The 16,066-nt window shown below is 37.8% G+C and overlaps 1 protein-coding gene across 1 annotated transcript; it reads left to right on the forward strand.

The window, feature by feature from the left end:
* Positions 1 to 11,191: 11,191 nt before the first annotated feature.
* On the forward strand, positions 11,192 to 15,338 carry LOC122045351 (soluble inorganic pyrophosphatase 4-like). The gene is made up of 9 exons (XM_042605541.1): positions 11,192 to 11,395; positions 12,962 to 13,103; positions 13,196 to 13,224; positions 13,520 to 13,585; positions 13,659 to 13,766; positions 13,998 to 14,063; positions 14,191 to 14,311; positions 14,626 to 14,707; positions 15,049 to 15,338. The coding sequence occupies exons 2-9, from the start codon at positions 12,971 to 12,973 to the stop codon at positions 15,089 to 15,091; spliced, it is 648 nt and encodes a 215-aa protein (XP_042461475.1). The 5' UTR covers positions 11,192 to 11,395; positions 12,962 to 12,970; the 3' UTR covers positions 15,092 to 15,338.
* Positions 15,339 to 16,066: the final 728 nt, after the last annotated feature.

Consider the following 16,066-nt stretch of genomic DNA (forward strand, 5'->3'; position numbering starts at 1 on the left):
GTTGTTGATTATAGAAGGAAACTGTGTCCTAGAGATACTAGGTTGATAATGTCCTCAAGAGGAGCTCATAAGGATTGTCATGTTAAACCCTGCAGGTGGACCTAGTCCGACATGATGATAAGGTTGAGTGGTACTACTCTTGGACTAAGATATTAATTAAATGAGTTGTCAGTAACTCACTTAATTAGTGGGCATTCGATATCTTAAACACAGGGAGACTAACACACTCATGATAAGAAGGAGCCCAAAATGTAATTTGGGATTGGTGCGGTAGTTCAATAATAGTTCTCTAGTGGAATGAATTATTATTGATAAAATTAAGTTGTGTGTTCGGGGCGAGCACGGGATGCTTAATTTTATCGGGAGACCAAAATCAATTCCTCCTCTCGGTCCCTATCGTAGCCTCTTGTATATAGAGATTTATACCCACCACATACCCACCTTCTTACCCAACCAATAGGGGTCGGCCAAGCTAAGCTTGAAGCTCAAGCTTAGGGCCGGCCAAGCCTAAAGGTTGGCCTTAAGGTGGCCGGCCAATAGCTTGGAGCCCAAGCTTAGGTGGCCGGCCACATCATATTAAAAAAGGTTTTTTATTAAAATTATTTCTTATGTGGATATCATAGTTTTAAAAGAGAGTTTAAAAATTAAATCTTTCCTTTTAAAGCTTTCTACAAAAGATTAAGAAAAGATTTGAAATCTTTCCTTATTTGTAGATTGAAAGGAGATTTTATTTTTAAGAAAAACTTTCCTTTTTAACCATGATAATAATTTAAAGAAGTTTAAAATTAAATATTCTCTTTTATTAGTTTCTAAAAAGATTAAGAAAAGATTTGATATCTTTCCTTATTTGTAGATTAAGAGAGATTTTAATTTTTTAGAGATAACTTTCTTTTTATCCACATGTTTAAAAGAAAGATTTTAATTTATTTCCTTTTTATTAACCACCATGAAGGGAAAAATTATTTGAGAAATTTTTATAAATTTCTGAAAGCAAATAAGGAAGTTTTAATTCTTGTGTGAATTAAAATTTCCTTGATTAAAGGGATTAAGGTGGCCGGCCATTACAAATAGAAAAGAAAATTTATTTTTAATTAAATAAAATTTCCTTTTTAATGGCAAAAGAATTAAGGAAGTTTTTAATTAAATTTCCTTATTTGCCAAGACCAAGGATTATAAAAGAGGGGGTAGAGGTGCCTTCATGGGTGATCAACTCTATTTTATTCTTCCTCTCTTTTCCTCCTTGGTGGCCGGCCCTAGATTCTTTCTCTTCTCTTCTTCTTGTGGCCGGTGGCAATCCCTCTTGGAGCTCTTGATGGTGGCCGGTTCTAGCTAGAAGAAGAAAGAGAGAAAGGAGGTTTTGTTTCTTGCATCCCTTGGAGCTTGGTGGTGGTGGCCGGACCTCTACTTCTCTTGGAGAATTTTGGTGGCCGAAACCTAGAAGGAAGAAGAAGGTGCTTGGTGGTTCTCATCTCGGAAGATCGTTGCCCACACAACGTCCGAGGTTAGAAGAGGAATACGGTAGAAGATCAAGAGGTCTTTCTAGAAGGTATAACTAGTATTTTTTCTTTCCGCATCATACTAGTTATTTTTGGAAATAATACCAAATACAAGAGGCTTACGTTCTAGTATTTCGAATATGTTTTTCGAAGTTGTGTTCTTTTGTTTTCTTTCTTTTCCTTGTGATTTGATTGTTCTCTTTGGTTAACCTAAAGTTATTTTAGGAAATTAAATATTAGCTTTCTATTAAAGGTTTTGTCTAGTCGGTGGTGGTTGCTCCCATATCCAAGAAGGCCATGTGTCTCGCCACGTCAGTACTGGAAACCTTTTATGGAAATTAATATTTAATGGAATTAATAACTTAAGGAGACTTGGGTCGAACGTGTTAAGTTCCACAGGAGATCCAAGTCAAAACCTAAAAGAACAAATAGATTAAGTTTTGGATCAAACGTGTTAAGTTCAGCAGGCGATCCAAAATTTATTTTAAAAGAACACATGGTAGTTAGGAAAAGGTTCAGACCTTTGTACAAAATTTTTGTACAGTGGAACCTCTAGGTTTTCCGAGTAGCAACCAACAATGTCTGCTCAGGATCTCGACAAAATTGGCAAATACTATTAGAACCCTAAGGCTGTTTTGGTGTGATCAACAAGTTAAGTTAGGTTCTGTGTGTTTCTAACCTTGTGTCTAAGTGTGCAGGAGCTTAGGAGCACAGATAGTCGAGCGAAAGACGCAGCTAGCGAGAAGGACGGCACGCGGTGTGTCCGAGGGACGAGGCGCTGCGGAAGAGTACACCGGCGGACGAGAAAGAAGCGTACGGTGGTTCCGAGGGACGAGAAGCTGGAGCGGAAGACTGCTCGGGGAGCAAGAGACACAACTAGCGAGAAGGTCGGCACGGGGTGCGACTGAGGGACGAAGACTGCGGATGAGTACGCTGGCGGACGAGAAAGAAACATGCGGCGATTCCGAGGGACGAGAAGCCAGAGTGGAAGCCTGCTCGAGAAGACTGGAAGTTAGGTTAGGGTGAGCCATATTCCGGATGACAGAGATCACTCAAACGAGCGAAAGACTCGATCTGAGGCGAACAGAGCCGGAGCAGAAGACTCGGGCGGGAAAAGTCAACGGGGTTGACTTTTCCCTCTGGGGCACCCAGAGCTGTCCGGGGCGCCCGAAGTTGACTTTTTCACAAGATCCAGTTTTGACTCGATCTGAACATTGGGGGATAAAGTTTAGCCCCCCAGGGCTCCCAGAACCCTTAAGGCGCTTCGACTAAGGTTATAAATATAGCATTGGTCCAGAAGCTTTTTCAACAATCACAATGAACTCAAGAATTGTAATTCTAACGCTTGTGTGTTTTAAGTTTAGAGTTGAGATTATGTTTCTGTGCTTAATCGTTGTACGAGGCTTCTCCGCCCGAAGGAGTTTTTAGTGCGATCATCTTCCTTGGACTAACAACCTCCTCGGTTATAACCAAGTCAATCCCGGCGTGCCTTGTCTTTTCTGATTTATTTTCTTTTAGCTAATTTATGCAAGTGTTAGTATAAGAGTTCGAGAATGGTTTGTTTTTTATTTTCAGGTTATTCAACCCCCCTTCTAGACGACTACCGCGATCCAACAAATACAAGAGTGCAAAAGAATTTTAGGAGCAGGTCAGGATGACCGGATACTTGTGGAAAGTCCCCGAAGCATGTCAGAGTGACCGGATACTTGTGAGGAGCCGAGTAGGTCAGGGTGATCGAATACTCACGGGGAGACCCGAACCAGGTCACGAGTGACCGGATACTTATGGGGAGGTCCGAAGCATGTCAGGGTGATCAGATGCTTGCATAGAGGTGTGAAGCAGGTCAAGAGTGATCGGATGCGAATGCTTGCAGGGAGGCCCAAAGTAGGTCAGAGTGACTGGATTCGGATGCTCGTGGTGAGGCCCAGAACAGTTCAGGGTGACCGGATGCTCACAGGGAGACTCGAACCATGAAAGTAATTGTGGTCTTTCATTTGAGAGGAGGATTGTTGGGATTCAATCAAAGTCTCATATTGAAAAGATTAGGAAAAGATAATGGGTTTAAAAGGATGTAGGATATCTCCATTGGCATGAAGTCTTTTGGGGAGAGCACGAGAGTAAAGTCATGAGGGCTTAGGCTCAAAGTAGACAATATTATCTCATTATAGAGATATGTAAACATCCTTTGGGCATAACAGATGTTGTGCTTATGAGAAGTGATGGGCTGAGCCCTGGGGGTATGGTCGACGCTTAGACCGACCGGGAGAAGACTATGAGTTGTGCCCATGAGAAGTGAGGATGAGCCCGGGGGGTCCGGCCAGCGCTTGGGCCGCCCGGGAGGAGACTGGGAGCTGTGGCCATGAGAAGTGATGGGCTGAGCCTTGGGGTTTGGTTGGTGCTTGGGCTATCCGAGACTAGACTGAGAGTTGTGCCCATGAAAATGAAAGGTTGAACCCTAGGGGCCCAGTCAATTCTTGTGCAGCTCGAGAGTAAATTAGGAGTTGTACCCATGAGAAATGATGGGTTGAGCCTTGGGGTTCCGGTCGGCGCTCGAGCCATCAAGGAATAGACTAAGAGTTGTGCCCATGAGACGGAGAGTTAAGTCCTAGAATAAATGGTCTGTTTGGACACGTACTACCCGACCTTGACTGTCATCTCTTGACTTTTAGCTACCACATGCCCTTAACTATTGACCTCACACTATTCTTGGGGGTCATCCATTACATGCCATACCACAAGCCACCTCATGATCGACTGTCTAGACTCGAGCCCAACTGTTGTTTGGTCGTTCGACTAGGCGACAACTCTAATAGCCTTTCCTCGATGTTACCGGAAACTATCTTTTTTTTTAAAAAAAAACACTTGTCAGCCATTTTAAATGTAAAATAGGACACCGACAATAGTGTATCAGTGCAATGATTTGATTGTCCCATCCATCATAAATGTCGTAAATGTTATTTTATGTGCAATCACTATGTGTCTTACCAACTTCATTCAAATGTGATGGCTGACACACGTTTTTTCATATGGATTTTGAATGGTGATTCACCTCCCTAGATTTGATAGTTGCCCTTAACAGGACCGTTTTGATCGGACGATTCGAGCTTCAAAGAACCCTCAGGGCCCTTGTTAAAAACCTTAAGTGTTGCAAGAAACAATCTATTCACACTTCGTCTTCTTCAACTTTCGGCTCTAACAATTCTTACCGCCTACGATCCTTTCCCTAAGTGTTCTTTCTTAACCTTTCCCCCCTCTCTTTCTGTCTTCGATGGCTCAAGAAATTTTCGCTTCCTGGTATGCCACATTCCATTCTGATTTTGATAGTTGTGACCTTGAGTCAGCTCGGGTAAACCTAGAGATTCCCAAGACCTTCCGTATTCATATTCCTGACCTCCAAGACATCCCTCATCATTCTCCTCCCAACTTTGTCACCTTTTTCAAAGATCAACTTCATGTGGGTCTGCAATTTCCCATCCCCCAGTTCTTCTATGAGATAGTCCAATATCACCATTTCTCACTTTTTCAATTTGCTCCCAATGCCTTCCGCACAATGTATGGAATGACAATCTTATTCCCTTGTCCCCTCATACTTTCTATCATTTCTATTACCCAAAGAAGTCAGAGCTTGGGGTCTTTATGGTCTAATCTCGATTGAAGACATTTTTCTTTCAGAAAATGTCTTTCTTGAACAAGGGATGGAAATCCCACTTCTTTTTATCAAAGTATCCAACCACATACTTTGGCTAACCAAGTGGTAACCGGATCTCCCTTCTTCTTTTGAGTTATGATACCATCACCATGCACCTGCATGCACTACTACTTTAGAGAAACTGATGGGCGTGTAGTTCCATATCCTATCACTACTACAAGAAAAGCCTTCTTTACACGTTTGGATTAAGTTCCGTCCGAACAGAGCTTCCCTCCTCCTTTGGTAAGCCTAGGTAACTTATTCCTTACATTTTCACTAACTAAGGTCTTTTTCTTTTTGCGCATAGGACATCATATTCAAGGTCTATGCCCTTGCATCTCTATGGCTAGGGAAGAGTGATTGACACGACATGGTCAGGCCCTACTGGTCAATTGAGAAACCCAGCCAGCCGACTCTTTTGAAGAGTCATCCCGCGGCCAAGCGGATAGTAGCGTTGAGGCTGCTACCAAGAGGGGAGTGTTAGTCGTCAATCTTATCGCCATCCACGAAGAAACTCCCGTCATGGATCCTCAGTCGCCCCTGCGACTTAGACACAAGAGGCGATGTGTTAACCCAGTTGTGCAGTCGTCCCCCGAACTACTGCCTTCAGCCCATTTACCCACTTAGGGATTTACCCTATCCCAAGAAAGCACTCTGCTTCCTCTGGGTAGGTTGCTTCTCTTCCGCACCCCAAAACCTTGATTCAAGGGGAAATGATTTCCATGGCGAGCGGATCTCTAGCCACCTCCTTGCCTCAGGTGCCTTCCCTGTCACCGATTATCTCACCCTTGGGGGTCCCCTCCCAGTCGTCTCGCCAACCAAAAGGTCACTTTCAATTCACGTATGCCTTTAATATGTCATCTGTTGGGATATGCCCGATGTAGTGTGTGTTAAAACACATTTCGTAAATATGCGTAGCGGAAAATAAAATAATAATAATTCCTAAATTATTACATTACACACACTACACGCATACAATGATACAACATTCTAAACATGATCGCATATTTAAATTTTTATGAAAAGTAAATTTATGTTAGGTGTACCTTACGAATGATCTGTAACGAGAATGACATCAACCGTAGTGATATTGTCGAATCTCGCCCCTATTCATATCCACGCCGAGCTCCTCAAGACAACTCCTTGAGTACAAGTCTCTCTTTCGGAAGTTACTAGCTACGAGCGAAGAAGATGGATCAAGAGGAAGACGGAGAGAAGCACACAAGGAAGAGATTTCTTCCTTATGGTGGTCACGACAGCAAGGGGGAGGGCTTCCCCTTGTTGGCAGCGACAAAGAGAGAGGAGAGAGAGAGAGGAGAAGAGAAGAGAGGAGAAATTAGGTTAAGATTTTTCAAAAATCTTACAAGCCAATTAATGATCTCATGTGTATAATCTTCTCTCAACTATATTAATATATAACCCTCATTAATGAGTTGGATTAGAAAGCCTAAATCCAACTAATTATCCCTTAATTAAAAATTAGTCCAATAACTCCTTAGTTTAGTTCACAACTAAACTAAATTGGTTCATGACTAATTCATGATTAAACCAAATATGGTCCAACTCTTCCATAAGAGATGTGGCTCATCCGCACTTCCAATTCGACAAATATTTCCATATTTGTCTTATGTGTGGTCCAACCAAATATTTATCTCTTGATGTAAGAATCTTATTCTTTAACTTGCTTTACGTTTTTTAGAGACTCGTTAGTGCGTGTGACCCAATAGATTCTCGATTTATTTTGGTCATCCATAATTAACTACTTAATTATAGAACGATCATGAGCGACACCTAGTAGTACATCATGATCCCCAATTAGCCGAAAAATTATAGTTGATCTTAGAATTAATTTTAAAATCCTTCAACAGTTACAATAAGTCATGTCTCGTTCCTTTCACTCGTCTTATACCCACTTGATTTATGACATGGTCTATATGTCTTGACTACGTCACACCTAGCCCAAGTAATACTTCCTCGTTCTCCAGATTCAAATTACTCGTATATGTATACAAGAGTCTCGCACTCTTAACATGTGATGCTTTGGCCAAAGACTTTGAGTAATAAACCTAATGAGTGGTTATAGGGTATACGTCTCCTCGCAAGGAGCGGTGAATCCTCTGTGGGCTATCCAAACACCTTCAAGCACTTCAACTTATATCCAATCATCCCAAGTCCACACCTCAATGTGATGCTGCTTAAGATCTCAATGTATAAATCTCTATGACCAAGATGACCTATATACCTCAAGTCGAAGGAAATTTACACTCGTGATGTAGTAAGAACTTCACAGTCATATCTATATATATGTATGTCATATGAAGTCTTACAGCGAGTTACTCCAATGAATTAGTTATCATAACCAGCATCCACGTTTAACTCTCAATATCCCAATATATATAGCCAGTGAGAAAATAGCTGCTTGGTCGAACTAAGGAGTATAACCCGTGCTAATCTTACAGAATTGATGGTGTCCGAATACATCAATTCGACGACTAGGAAAATTTTAATTTATTCATAATTGCACATGTAGAGATAATCACTAGTTGTAATCCAATCACAAATTCTCTCATGCTATAAATTATATTATAGATATTCAATAAATTAGTTTAAGACAATCAAACATATAATATATATTCAAATAGTGAATATATACTTATCAAATAAATAGAAAAATCGTAAGACGATTGCTTTAGGACATCCCTCAAATTCTAACACCATCCCTTCAAATGTTGACCCTTGCTTCATCTTCAGATCCATCACCTGACATGGATATGACAAAGCCGATATATTGTATTACGAGGATGATGAAGGAGAATACAACGTCTGATGTGGAGATGACAACTATATAAACCCCAGAGAAGGTAAATGCAAAGGGACTATCTTCATCTCCACTAAGCTCTCTCTTTCTTCTTCTTCCTCCTCTAATTTCATTCTTCATCTAACTTGAGTGTCGGAGTAGTTTTTCGGGATCCCTCCTCGGCGTCATTCTAACTTTTTGTTGAAGTGTTTTTCAAGTCCTCTCATCTAGGGTTGTAAATGAACCAAACATTCATAAATAAGCTTGGTGTTCAGCTTAGTAAGAGCTTGTTTATATTCGATCAATATACACCAAATCAATTAAATAAAAAAACTTAAATAACTCGTTAAATTAAACAAACAAGCTTGAACACATATGTGTTCAACTTATTAATGTTCGTGAACAACGTTCATGAACAATTTTCATGGATAACGTTCGTGAATAATATTCGTGGACAACGTTCGTGAACAATATTCACGAACCATGTTTATTAATAAAACTCTTGTTAATATGCTAACTAAATAAAAACTAAAATAAATCAATAAGTTTGAATTATCAAGTTAAATAACTAATCAAACAAGTAAAAGTTTTAAACAATCAAATAACTTGAATTGAGAGCTCAATAATATCTAAAGGAACCAAGCTCGAACTAAGGTTAAGTCAAGCTTGAATTGAAAGCTCAATAACATCTAAACAAACCAAGCTCGGACCAAGCTTCAAACAAGTTCAAGCTCATAAAAATAAACTAAGTCAAATTTCAACAATTATTTTAAAGGCTTGGTTGATTTTAAACTTGGCTCGGCTTGGCTCGGTTGCCTTATCAAGTATGCTTGAACATCCCAAAGCTCGGCTCGACTCAGCTTTATTTACTACAGCAATTTACCAAAAGGTGTATGGAAGTTTTCGAATTTATCAAAAGGCGCATGCTACTTTATTATTTACCAAAGGACATACCTTTTTGCAGTGTTCTTCCCATTCTACCCTCCTGACAAATTTGACTATTTTCTTTTTTATTTTTTGTCATTTCTCTCTATCTCCTATGCATGTAACATCTATTCTCTTTCGTCTCCTCTTTTTTCTTTCTTCTCTTTTACACGTCGATTCTTTCAAAAATATTTTAACACCCCTGAGAATCTAAAATAAATAATAGATATCATATTTGAACCCCAGAAATATATAGAAATTGAAATAGGTACAATTGGAGCTCTCTAGGTCCATCAGTAGATTTTAACTGAAACCCATTGATGGACTTAGAGAACTCTGAGTGCATCCATTTCATTTTCGGTGGATTTCTGGGGTTGCAAGAAGTTCAAATATGTTATTCATTGTTTATTTCAGCTTTGTAGAAGTGTTAAAATGTAATATAGAAGAATCATCAAAATTTTCCAATACTGGGCCTAATATGATTCTATATCAGGCCCGCGTTGGGCATGGTATGTTTCCATATCAAGCTCAATGTGGAGAATTTTGTCGATTCTTTATTATTATATTTTAACACTCTCGAGAAGTCGAAATACAATGGATAGCATATTTGAACTTCTTGTAACTCCATAAATCTACAATAACTTAAATGAGTGTAATCGGAGTTCTTTAGGTCCATTAATGAGTTTTGGTCAAAATTCACTGATAGATTTAGAGAGCTCTGATTTCATCCATTTTAGTTCTTGTAGACTTTCGGGTTGTAAGGAGTTCAAATATGTTATCCATTATTTATTTTGACTCTCAAGGGTATTAAAATATTTTTAGAAGAATCGACGTGTAAAAAAAGGAAAGACAAAAGAGGAGACAAAAGAGAATATATGTTGGGAGAGAAATGATAGAAAAAATAAAAAAAAATAATCACATTTATTAGGAGAGTAAAATGAGAAAAATAGTATAAAAAAATACATCATTGGATAAATAACAAATAGTATATATGTTTTAGTAAATTTTAAAATATACATAAATTATTATATTTACTACCTACTCTCATCCTCCTCATCCGATCTCCAGATAACACGCGTATCAATCCATTCAATCCATTTATTGACCGATGATTTATTCATCCACGGCATCTGACTGAAAGGATCAGTAAAATATTTTCACCTAAACTAGTTTAGAGTGCCGTTTTATTCCCCAAGTAGATAAAATCCCCAATTTGCTATAGACTTAAGGCGCACATTAATTTCATCAACGTTTATTTAATTAGGAATTTATTGATACGATATTATTTTAATCACAATTGTAATCCTGCAACAACCACTGGTCCCACGTAGACTAAGCCAACAAAATGTTAAAAACGTGGTTTTACTCTCACGCGTCGACACAGCCGCCGTCCAAATTTCCATTCGCATTCCATTCCATTCCATTCAATTTCAGTTGATCAATTCCCGGAGGTGGGCGGTCGATCCATATGCATTACGAACGGTTCAACTTAAAGACCAGTCGCCCAATTATCTTCTTCTAAATGCTTCTAGAAAGATCGCAGTTTTACTAATTCGTATAATAATGAATTCTAAGGGGCAGGAAATACAAACTGTAACGATGATTAAAGGTGAGCTGTATTAATTATATATATATTTTTTATTTTTAAAATAAATTTTATTAATTTAGTACTAACTGAAATAATTAATTTTTAATATGATTCTATTAATTTAATTTTAATAAATTTTTAATTTAATTTGGTTAGTTAATATTAAATAAATTTTTAATTAATTTATGAATTAAATTAACTGAATATTCACTATGATTGCTTAGCCTGGAAGCTATTTTATAATACCTTCTTTTGTAACGTTGCAGTCTCTAAAGTTTAATGTGATCTGACTCGATAAGTTCCTTGTTCCATTTTATCGTCAAAGAAATATTTATTTAAAAAAGAGAAAGTTCTTGCCTGCTCACGTCGCCCACGTGAGCAATGAAGTTCTAAAATCAATATAATTTCAAACCAAGAAATATGTGTTGCTGACAGCTGGATTGGTCTCCGGTTTAAGGGACCCACTGGGGTTCCCTCTCTGAACCGACACTTGAGTGAGCGTGGCGTCCAAGCGATGCGCTGGGTCTGCGGCACCGTCGGTTGAGAACTCTTGCACGGATCACGATGGCCTCGGGTCGGATCGAACGGTCATGCTTGGGCCTGCTGCCGAAAGCCAACTCGTCGTGACCGAAGATGGGTCCCCAAGGCATTTGGGCAGTGGGAAAGCGCCACGTCGAGTGCAAAAAGGAAAGGCATCTCGGGATGTGCTGATTCCGATCCGCAAGGATGTGCTTGATTATATGTAGGAGGTGAAAGGAGCGGGAAGGCAGACCCAAGCTCGCCTTTCTCTACCCTGCTACCGATCTCGTTTCTAGGTTTCTCGTGTCTCCTTCCTTCCCTTCCTTCGGCCTTCGCTTTGCGGAGATCTGGGAGGTGTAGCGGCTCTTCTTTGGCGTTTACAGGTATCTTTTTTCTTATGCCTTTCTCCGGAGATCATGGATCTACTTTTGTGGTTCTGCTTACTGCTTCTCGATTCCAGTTTTTTTTGCTTCTCGTATGAGATCGGATCTGTTAGGGACTCAGTTCGGCTGTCCAATGTGCGAGAGAGAGCCTGTGTCGGTTTAGATCTCATCTACGCTGCCGATTTCTACGCAGTAGAATAGGCTTTCTGCAGAGGAATCTAGAATATTTGGAAGTGTCTGTCTTTCGTTGGTTAATATTCTTTGGAGATCTCTCCGGAAGATGTTAACGGATCGATCACGCCGCCGGCGACCAAACCAAACTGGGTTTATGCCGCATGAGTGGCAGGGCTGATACAGAATAGGAAAAATATGATATATATAGTAAAAAAATGGGGAAATAATTTACTGTATTTATTATGCAGAAATGTAAACTTTAATATAACATTTGTAGGTCTGATATAGCTTTGATTATAAAATAGGTTTTCTGAGCTAAACTAAGTTCTCTGTTTTGGCTGAGCATCTTTTTATCTACCTTTCTAAAAAATATATATAATAATTTTTTTTTTGTCTTTTTCTATTTATAATTTCCCCCTTTTTCTTTTCCAAACTCTTAGAATATTTTTTTCTTCTACAGTGACAGTTGGTATCATGTTCATCATGCTCAACCTAGCATGACACGTATATGGCTGACTCCTAATTAGTCCATTTTAGTGAAAAATGAAAAAAATGGCAATACCCCCGCCCGAGAACCATCTTGAGAGATAAATCATGATAATTGAGAGATAATGAGAGATAATGTGGATGGAAGGGTGAATTATGCCAATTTGATTAGATTGCTAATATTATAATAGAATGCATTCAAAATCATAATATTGGAAATAGAGCTGCCTCAGCTAAGCACAATTCGGCCCGATTAGTTTCTTTTTGTTTTTTTTTTCTTGCCAAATCGGGGTTTGAAAATGGGCTGTGCTTGGCATGACATGTTCATCCACCGAGCTTGGGCTTGTGCACCTTAGGTCATGCCAGCTCAGATCTCGTGGGTGATTTATTTAAAAGAATAAAATAGAATTTAAATAAAAAAAATAAAAAAAATTCTTTTAGAAATGGTAATTTGTTAAATTTATAAAATTATTTATATTAATAATTAATTCTTTATCTTTTATATATAAAAAGAATGGACTAAACTGAATTTGAGTCTAATCTATGTCGGGTTAGGTTAGGCATGATCCATTTTGGGCCTGGGCCTACGAAGCGTGACGCATGCGCACGGTATTGCGCTTGCCATGACTTTGGTCATGCCACAGGTAGGCCTTGTCCATTGATACCTAATTGGAAAGAGTTGCTACAAGATGTTAATTTATGTGGATAGAAATTATGGTCTCAATTAACTCTATTTTCTTTGCACTTCTGTACTTGCAATCCGTTCCTTAACTTACCTAAATCGTCTAATCTGCAATGGAATATGTTTCTCACCTTTCATTCATAGCCTGCAATGTTGTTTTCATCGTTTCAAGCATTACATTTTCAGATGCAGTTTTGTTACTAACATCCTTGTTTGGTTTTTAGTCTATCACTATGGCACCAACTCAGGAAGTGGCAGCCAAGTCTTCTGATTTGAAACTCTCTCATCCACCTCTCAATGAACGAATACTTTCATCCATGACAAGAAGATCTGTTGCAGCACATCCTTGGCATGATCTTGAAATAGGTGAGGATAGTAATCTAAGTTTCATAATGTAGCGTTTTTCATTCTTTTCCTTGTTAATTCAAATATTTATTGAACATGGATGCTGCATGCAGGTCCAGGTGCCCCTACAATATTCAACTGTGTAAGAATCCATACTTTTTCTCAAAAGAATTCTCAATTGCCATTGGAATATTAGAAAAGTACAGTTAGTAACTTTAACTATTTATTTATTATTTTTATTTTGGCATGAATATATTACATCTAACCAGGTTAACATGCTTACCTTGTACTTTTTCTCAAAAAAAAAAAAATGGTAATTTAAACATTTTAATGCATTAGAGTTTTATATAATATATGAATTTTGTGGAGATTATTGTCATGGGAGTGAGAAGTCTACTTGTATCTGTGTTAAGAACAAGCAACAAAAATTCTTGCAGGTAGTGGAGATAAGTAGAGGAAGCAAAGTGAAATATGAACTTGACAAGAAAACTGGTCTGATAAAGGTGTGTATGAAAATTTATTATTTTTCCTTAATTTTTTCTACTGTTAATTTTGGTACTTGTTTTACTGCTATAGGTGGACCGTGTTCTTTATTCATCAGTTGTGTATCCTCACAACTATGGTTTCATCCCTCGCACTCTTTGTGAAGATAGTGATCCCATGGATGTGTTGGTCATTATGCAGGTTTGTTGTACAAAGATTCTGCAATACATTTTGATGCCTGCACCTGAATGTATTTGAAGTGTTTGAACCATACAATTCATCATCATTAATACTTAAAAATGAAATAGAACTCTGATTCATATAGATCTTTTATTCTAATTATTTCTCCTTGTTTTGCCCTCCATTTTTTCATTATTTGGTTCATCAAGTGAAACTTTCTAAAAATGGTTGTTGCTTGTGCTTATTTAACAGGAACCAATACTTCCAGGATGCTTTCTTCGAGCTAAAGCAATAGGTTTGATGCCTATGATTGATCAGGTTTCGTCTACTCACAAATAAGCTGGATTCCTTTATTTTATGCTAGACTATTCAAAGAACTCGTAAAGCTTCATATTCTACCGTGGTTATTTGACAGTTGTTGATTGGTCTGAGTTGTTTGAAACAGGGGGAGAAAGACGATAAGATTATTGCTGTCTGTGCTGATGATCCCGAGTACAAGCATTTTAATGATATCAAGGAGCTCCCACCACATCGTTTAGCTGAGATTAGGCGTTTCTTTGAAGATTGTATCCTCATATATCTGCAAATGCATTTTATATACAACAATTTGTTAACCACATCTGGTGACTAAGTCCTTGTGACACAAAATTCATTGATCATTTATCTCACATAGAAAGGGCAGTGTACATGCTCTTGCTAGTTGCTAGCAAATGACACATACACCTACTAATTGCTAGCAGAAGAAAGGATCTTTCCACTTTCCATACTAACTTGTTCAACCAAGTTACTAAAGGTAGACCTTGCAACAAATAGGAAAGGCACTTTTGGAGTTATGAATTGTGTGACACAAGCGTTGTGCTTCTTAGCCTTCGGAAATCAGATAAGAAAAATGAAAACAAGGATGTGGCTGTAGATGACTTCCTCGATGCATCAGCAGCAACCAAGGCAATCCAACGTTCCATGTAAGTATTTTGTCATTTTCTATGTTAAATAAATCTTCCCAAATTGTATTGCAAGACCTGCCTGAAAAGAGACTTATCTAAAATTTGGTAATTTCAATTTCAAAATGTATAAAATGTTTCTTACCCTCAAACTAGATACATTAGAAGATGAACTGCAAGCTATAGTTGCTTTATCTGCCACTCTTGGAACAGCACAAGGAAATTTGTTTCCAATGGTTGTGCCGTAACGGGTCCAAGAACAAATTACTACTCAAACAACGTTGCCTCTCTATTGATATCTTTTATTGCAATTGGATTTGATGTGTTTGCATAAATCATATCTATCCCTTCTGTATTTGCAGGGATCTTTATGCGAGTTACATTGTGGAAAGCCTGAGGAGGTAGAGCGGGTCATGAAGCATGGATGGATCTGGCCATCTGGGGACACGGGCGTTTGCAGTCAAACTACTTACTATACTGCTATCAGATTATTATATATACATATGAATTTAGCTTGTGAAAGATTCAAATGTCTGTCTTTAGGCCAAACAAGCACTAGTTTCTTAAGCGGATGCTCCCTGTTGATCGGAGCATGTTATCAATGGCTATTGTTAAATTTCCTACTGTTAATTTACTACTGTTTTTGTTTGCATTCTGTGAATTACCAGAGACATTTAACGATACTAATTATTTATATAAAATATTATTTCATACATGTTAACATTTGATACAATACGACTGTTCGAATTATATTTTGCAATCATTATACCAATTAAGCCTCATCTTATTAAATAGGATAGATCATATGAATATTTATATGTGTTATTAGGTTCTCTCTTTTATTATATTATTATTTATATTTAAATAAATTTTATTTTATTACTACTAATTAATTTTTATCCATCTATATTTTATTTTATAAGATTCAATACATTATTGTTTAATAAAACAACGCGAAGAATAGGTTATTTGGATTCGGTCAGATGAGTCTTTTTATATTATTTTGTTTAGGTCATTATTAAAAAAACACACATAACAAAATCTTTCTTAAAATTATACTTAATTAAGTTTAAAAATGTTTTTTTTATTATTTAGTAATTTTAAAATAAAATATTTTTTTTTTAAAAAAAACTCAGTCGAGCTGAACATAGTAACTCCATTTCCATGTTGGGCCGGACTCGTGAAAAGATGATTACATTCTTCCAAGATATCTTTCATAGTATAGTATGTATCTAGATTATATTAAGGGAGGCATGGCATGAGATCAATTTATAATCGATAGTCCAGTGACTTGATCTTTTATCTAATTATAATATATCTATTCTCCTCTAATTAATTAGGTATTCTCATGGGAGCATTAGGTCTGACCATGGTGGCATC

Source organism: Zingiber officinale, chromosome 2B (genome assembly GCF_018446385.1).
Source record: "Zingiber officinale cultivar Zhangliang chromosome 2B, Zo_v1.1, whole genome shotgun sequence".
NCBI classification, from domain to species: Eukaryota; Viridiplantae; Streptophyta; class Magnoliopsida; order Zingiberales; family Zingiberaceae; genus Zingiber; species Zingiber officinale.

Coding starts and splice junctions, on each gene's coding strand:
- LOC122045351 (XM_042605541.1), top strand. CDS start 12,971: ATGGCACCAACTCAGGAAGTGGCAGCCAAGTCTTCTGATTTGAAACTC. Junction 13,767..13,997: donor ATGTGTTGGTCATTATGCAG/GTTTGTTGTACA, acceptor CTTATTTAACAG/GAACCAATACTTCCAGGATG. Junction 14,312..14,625: donor TAGGCGTTTCTTTGAAGATT/GTATCCTCATAT, acceptor TTCGGAAATCAG/ATAAGAAAAATGAAAACAAG.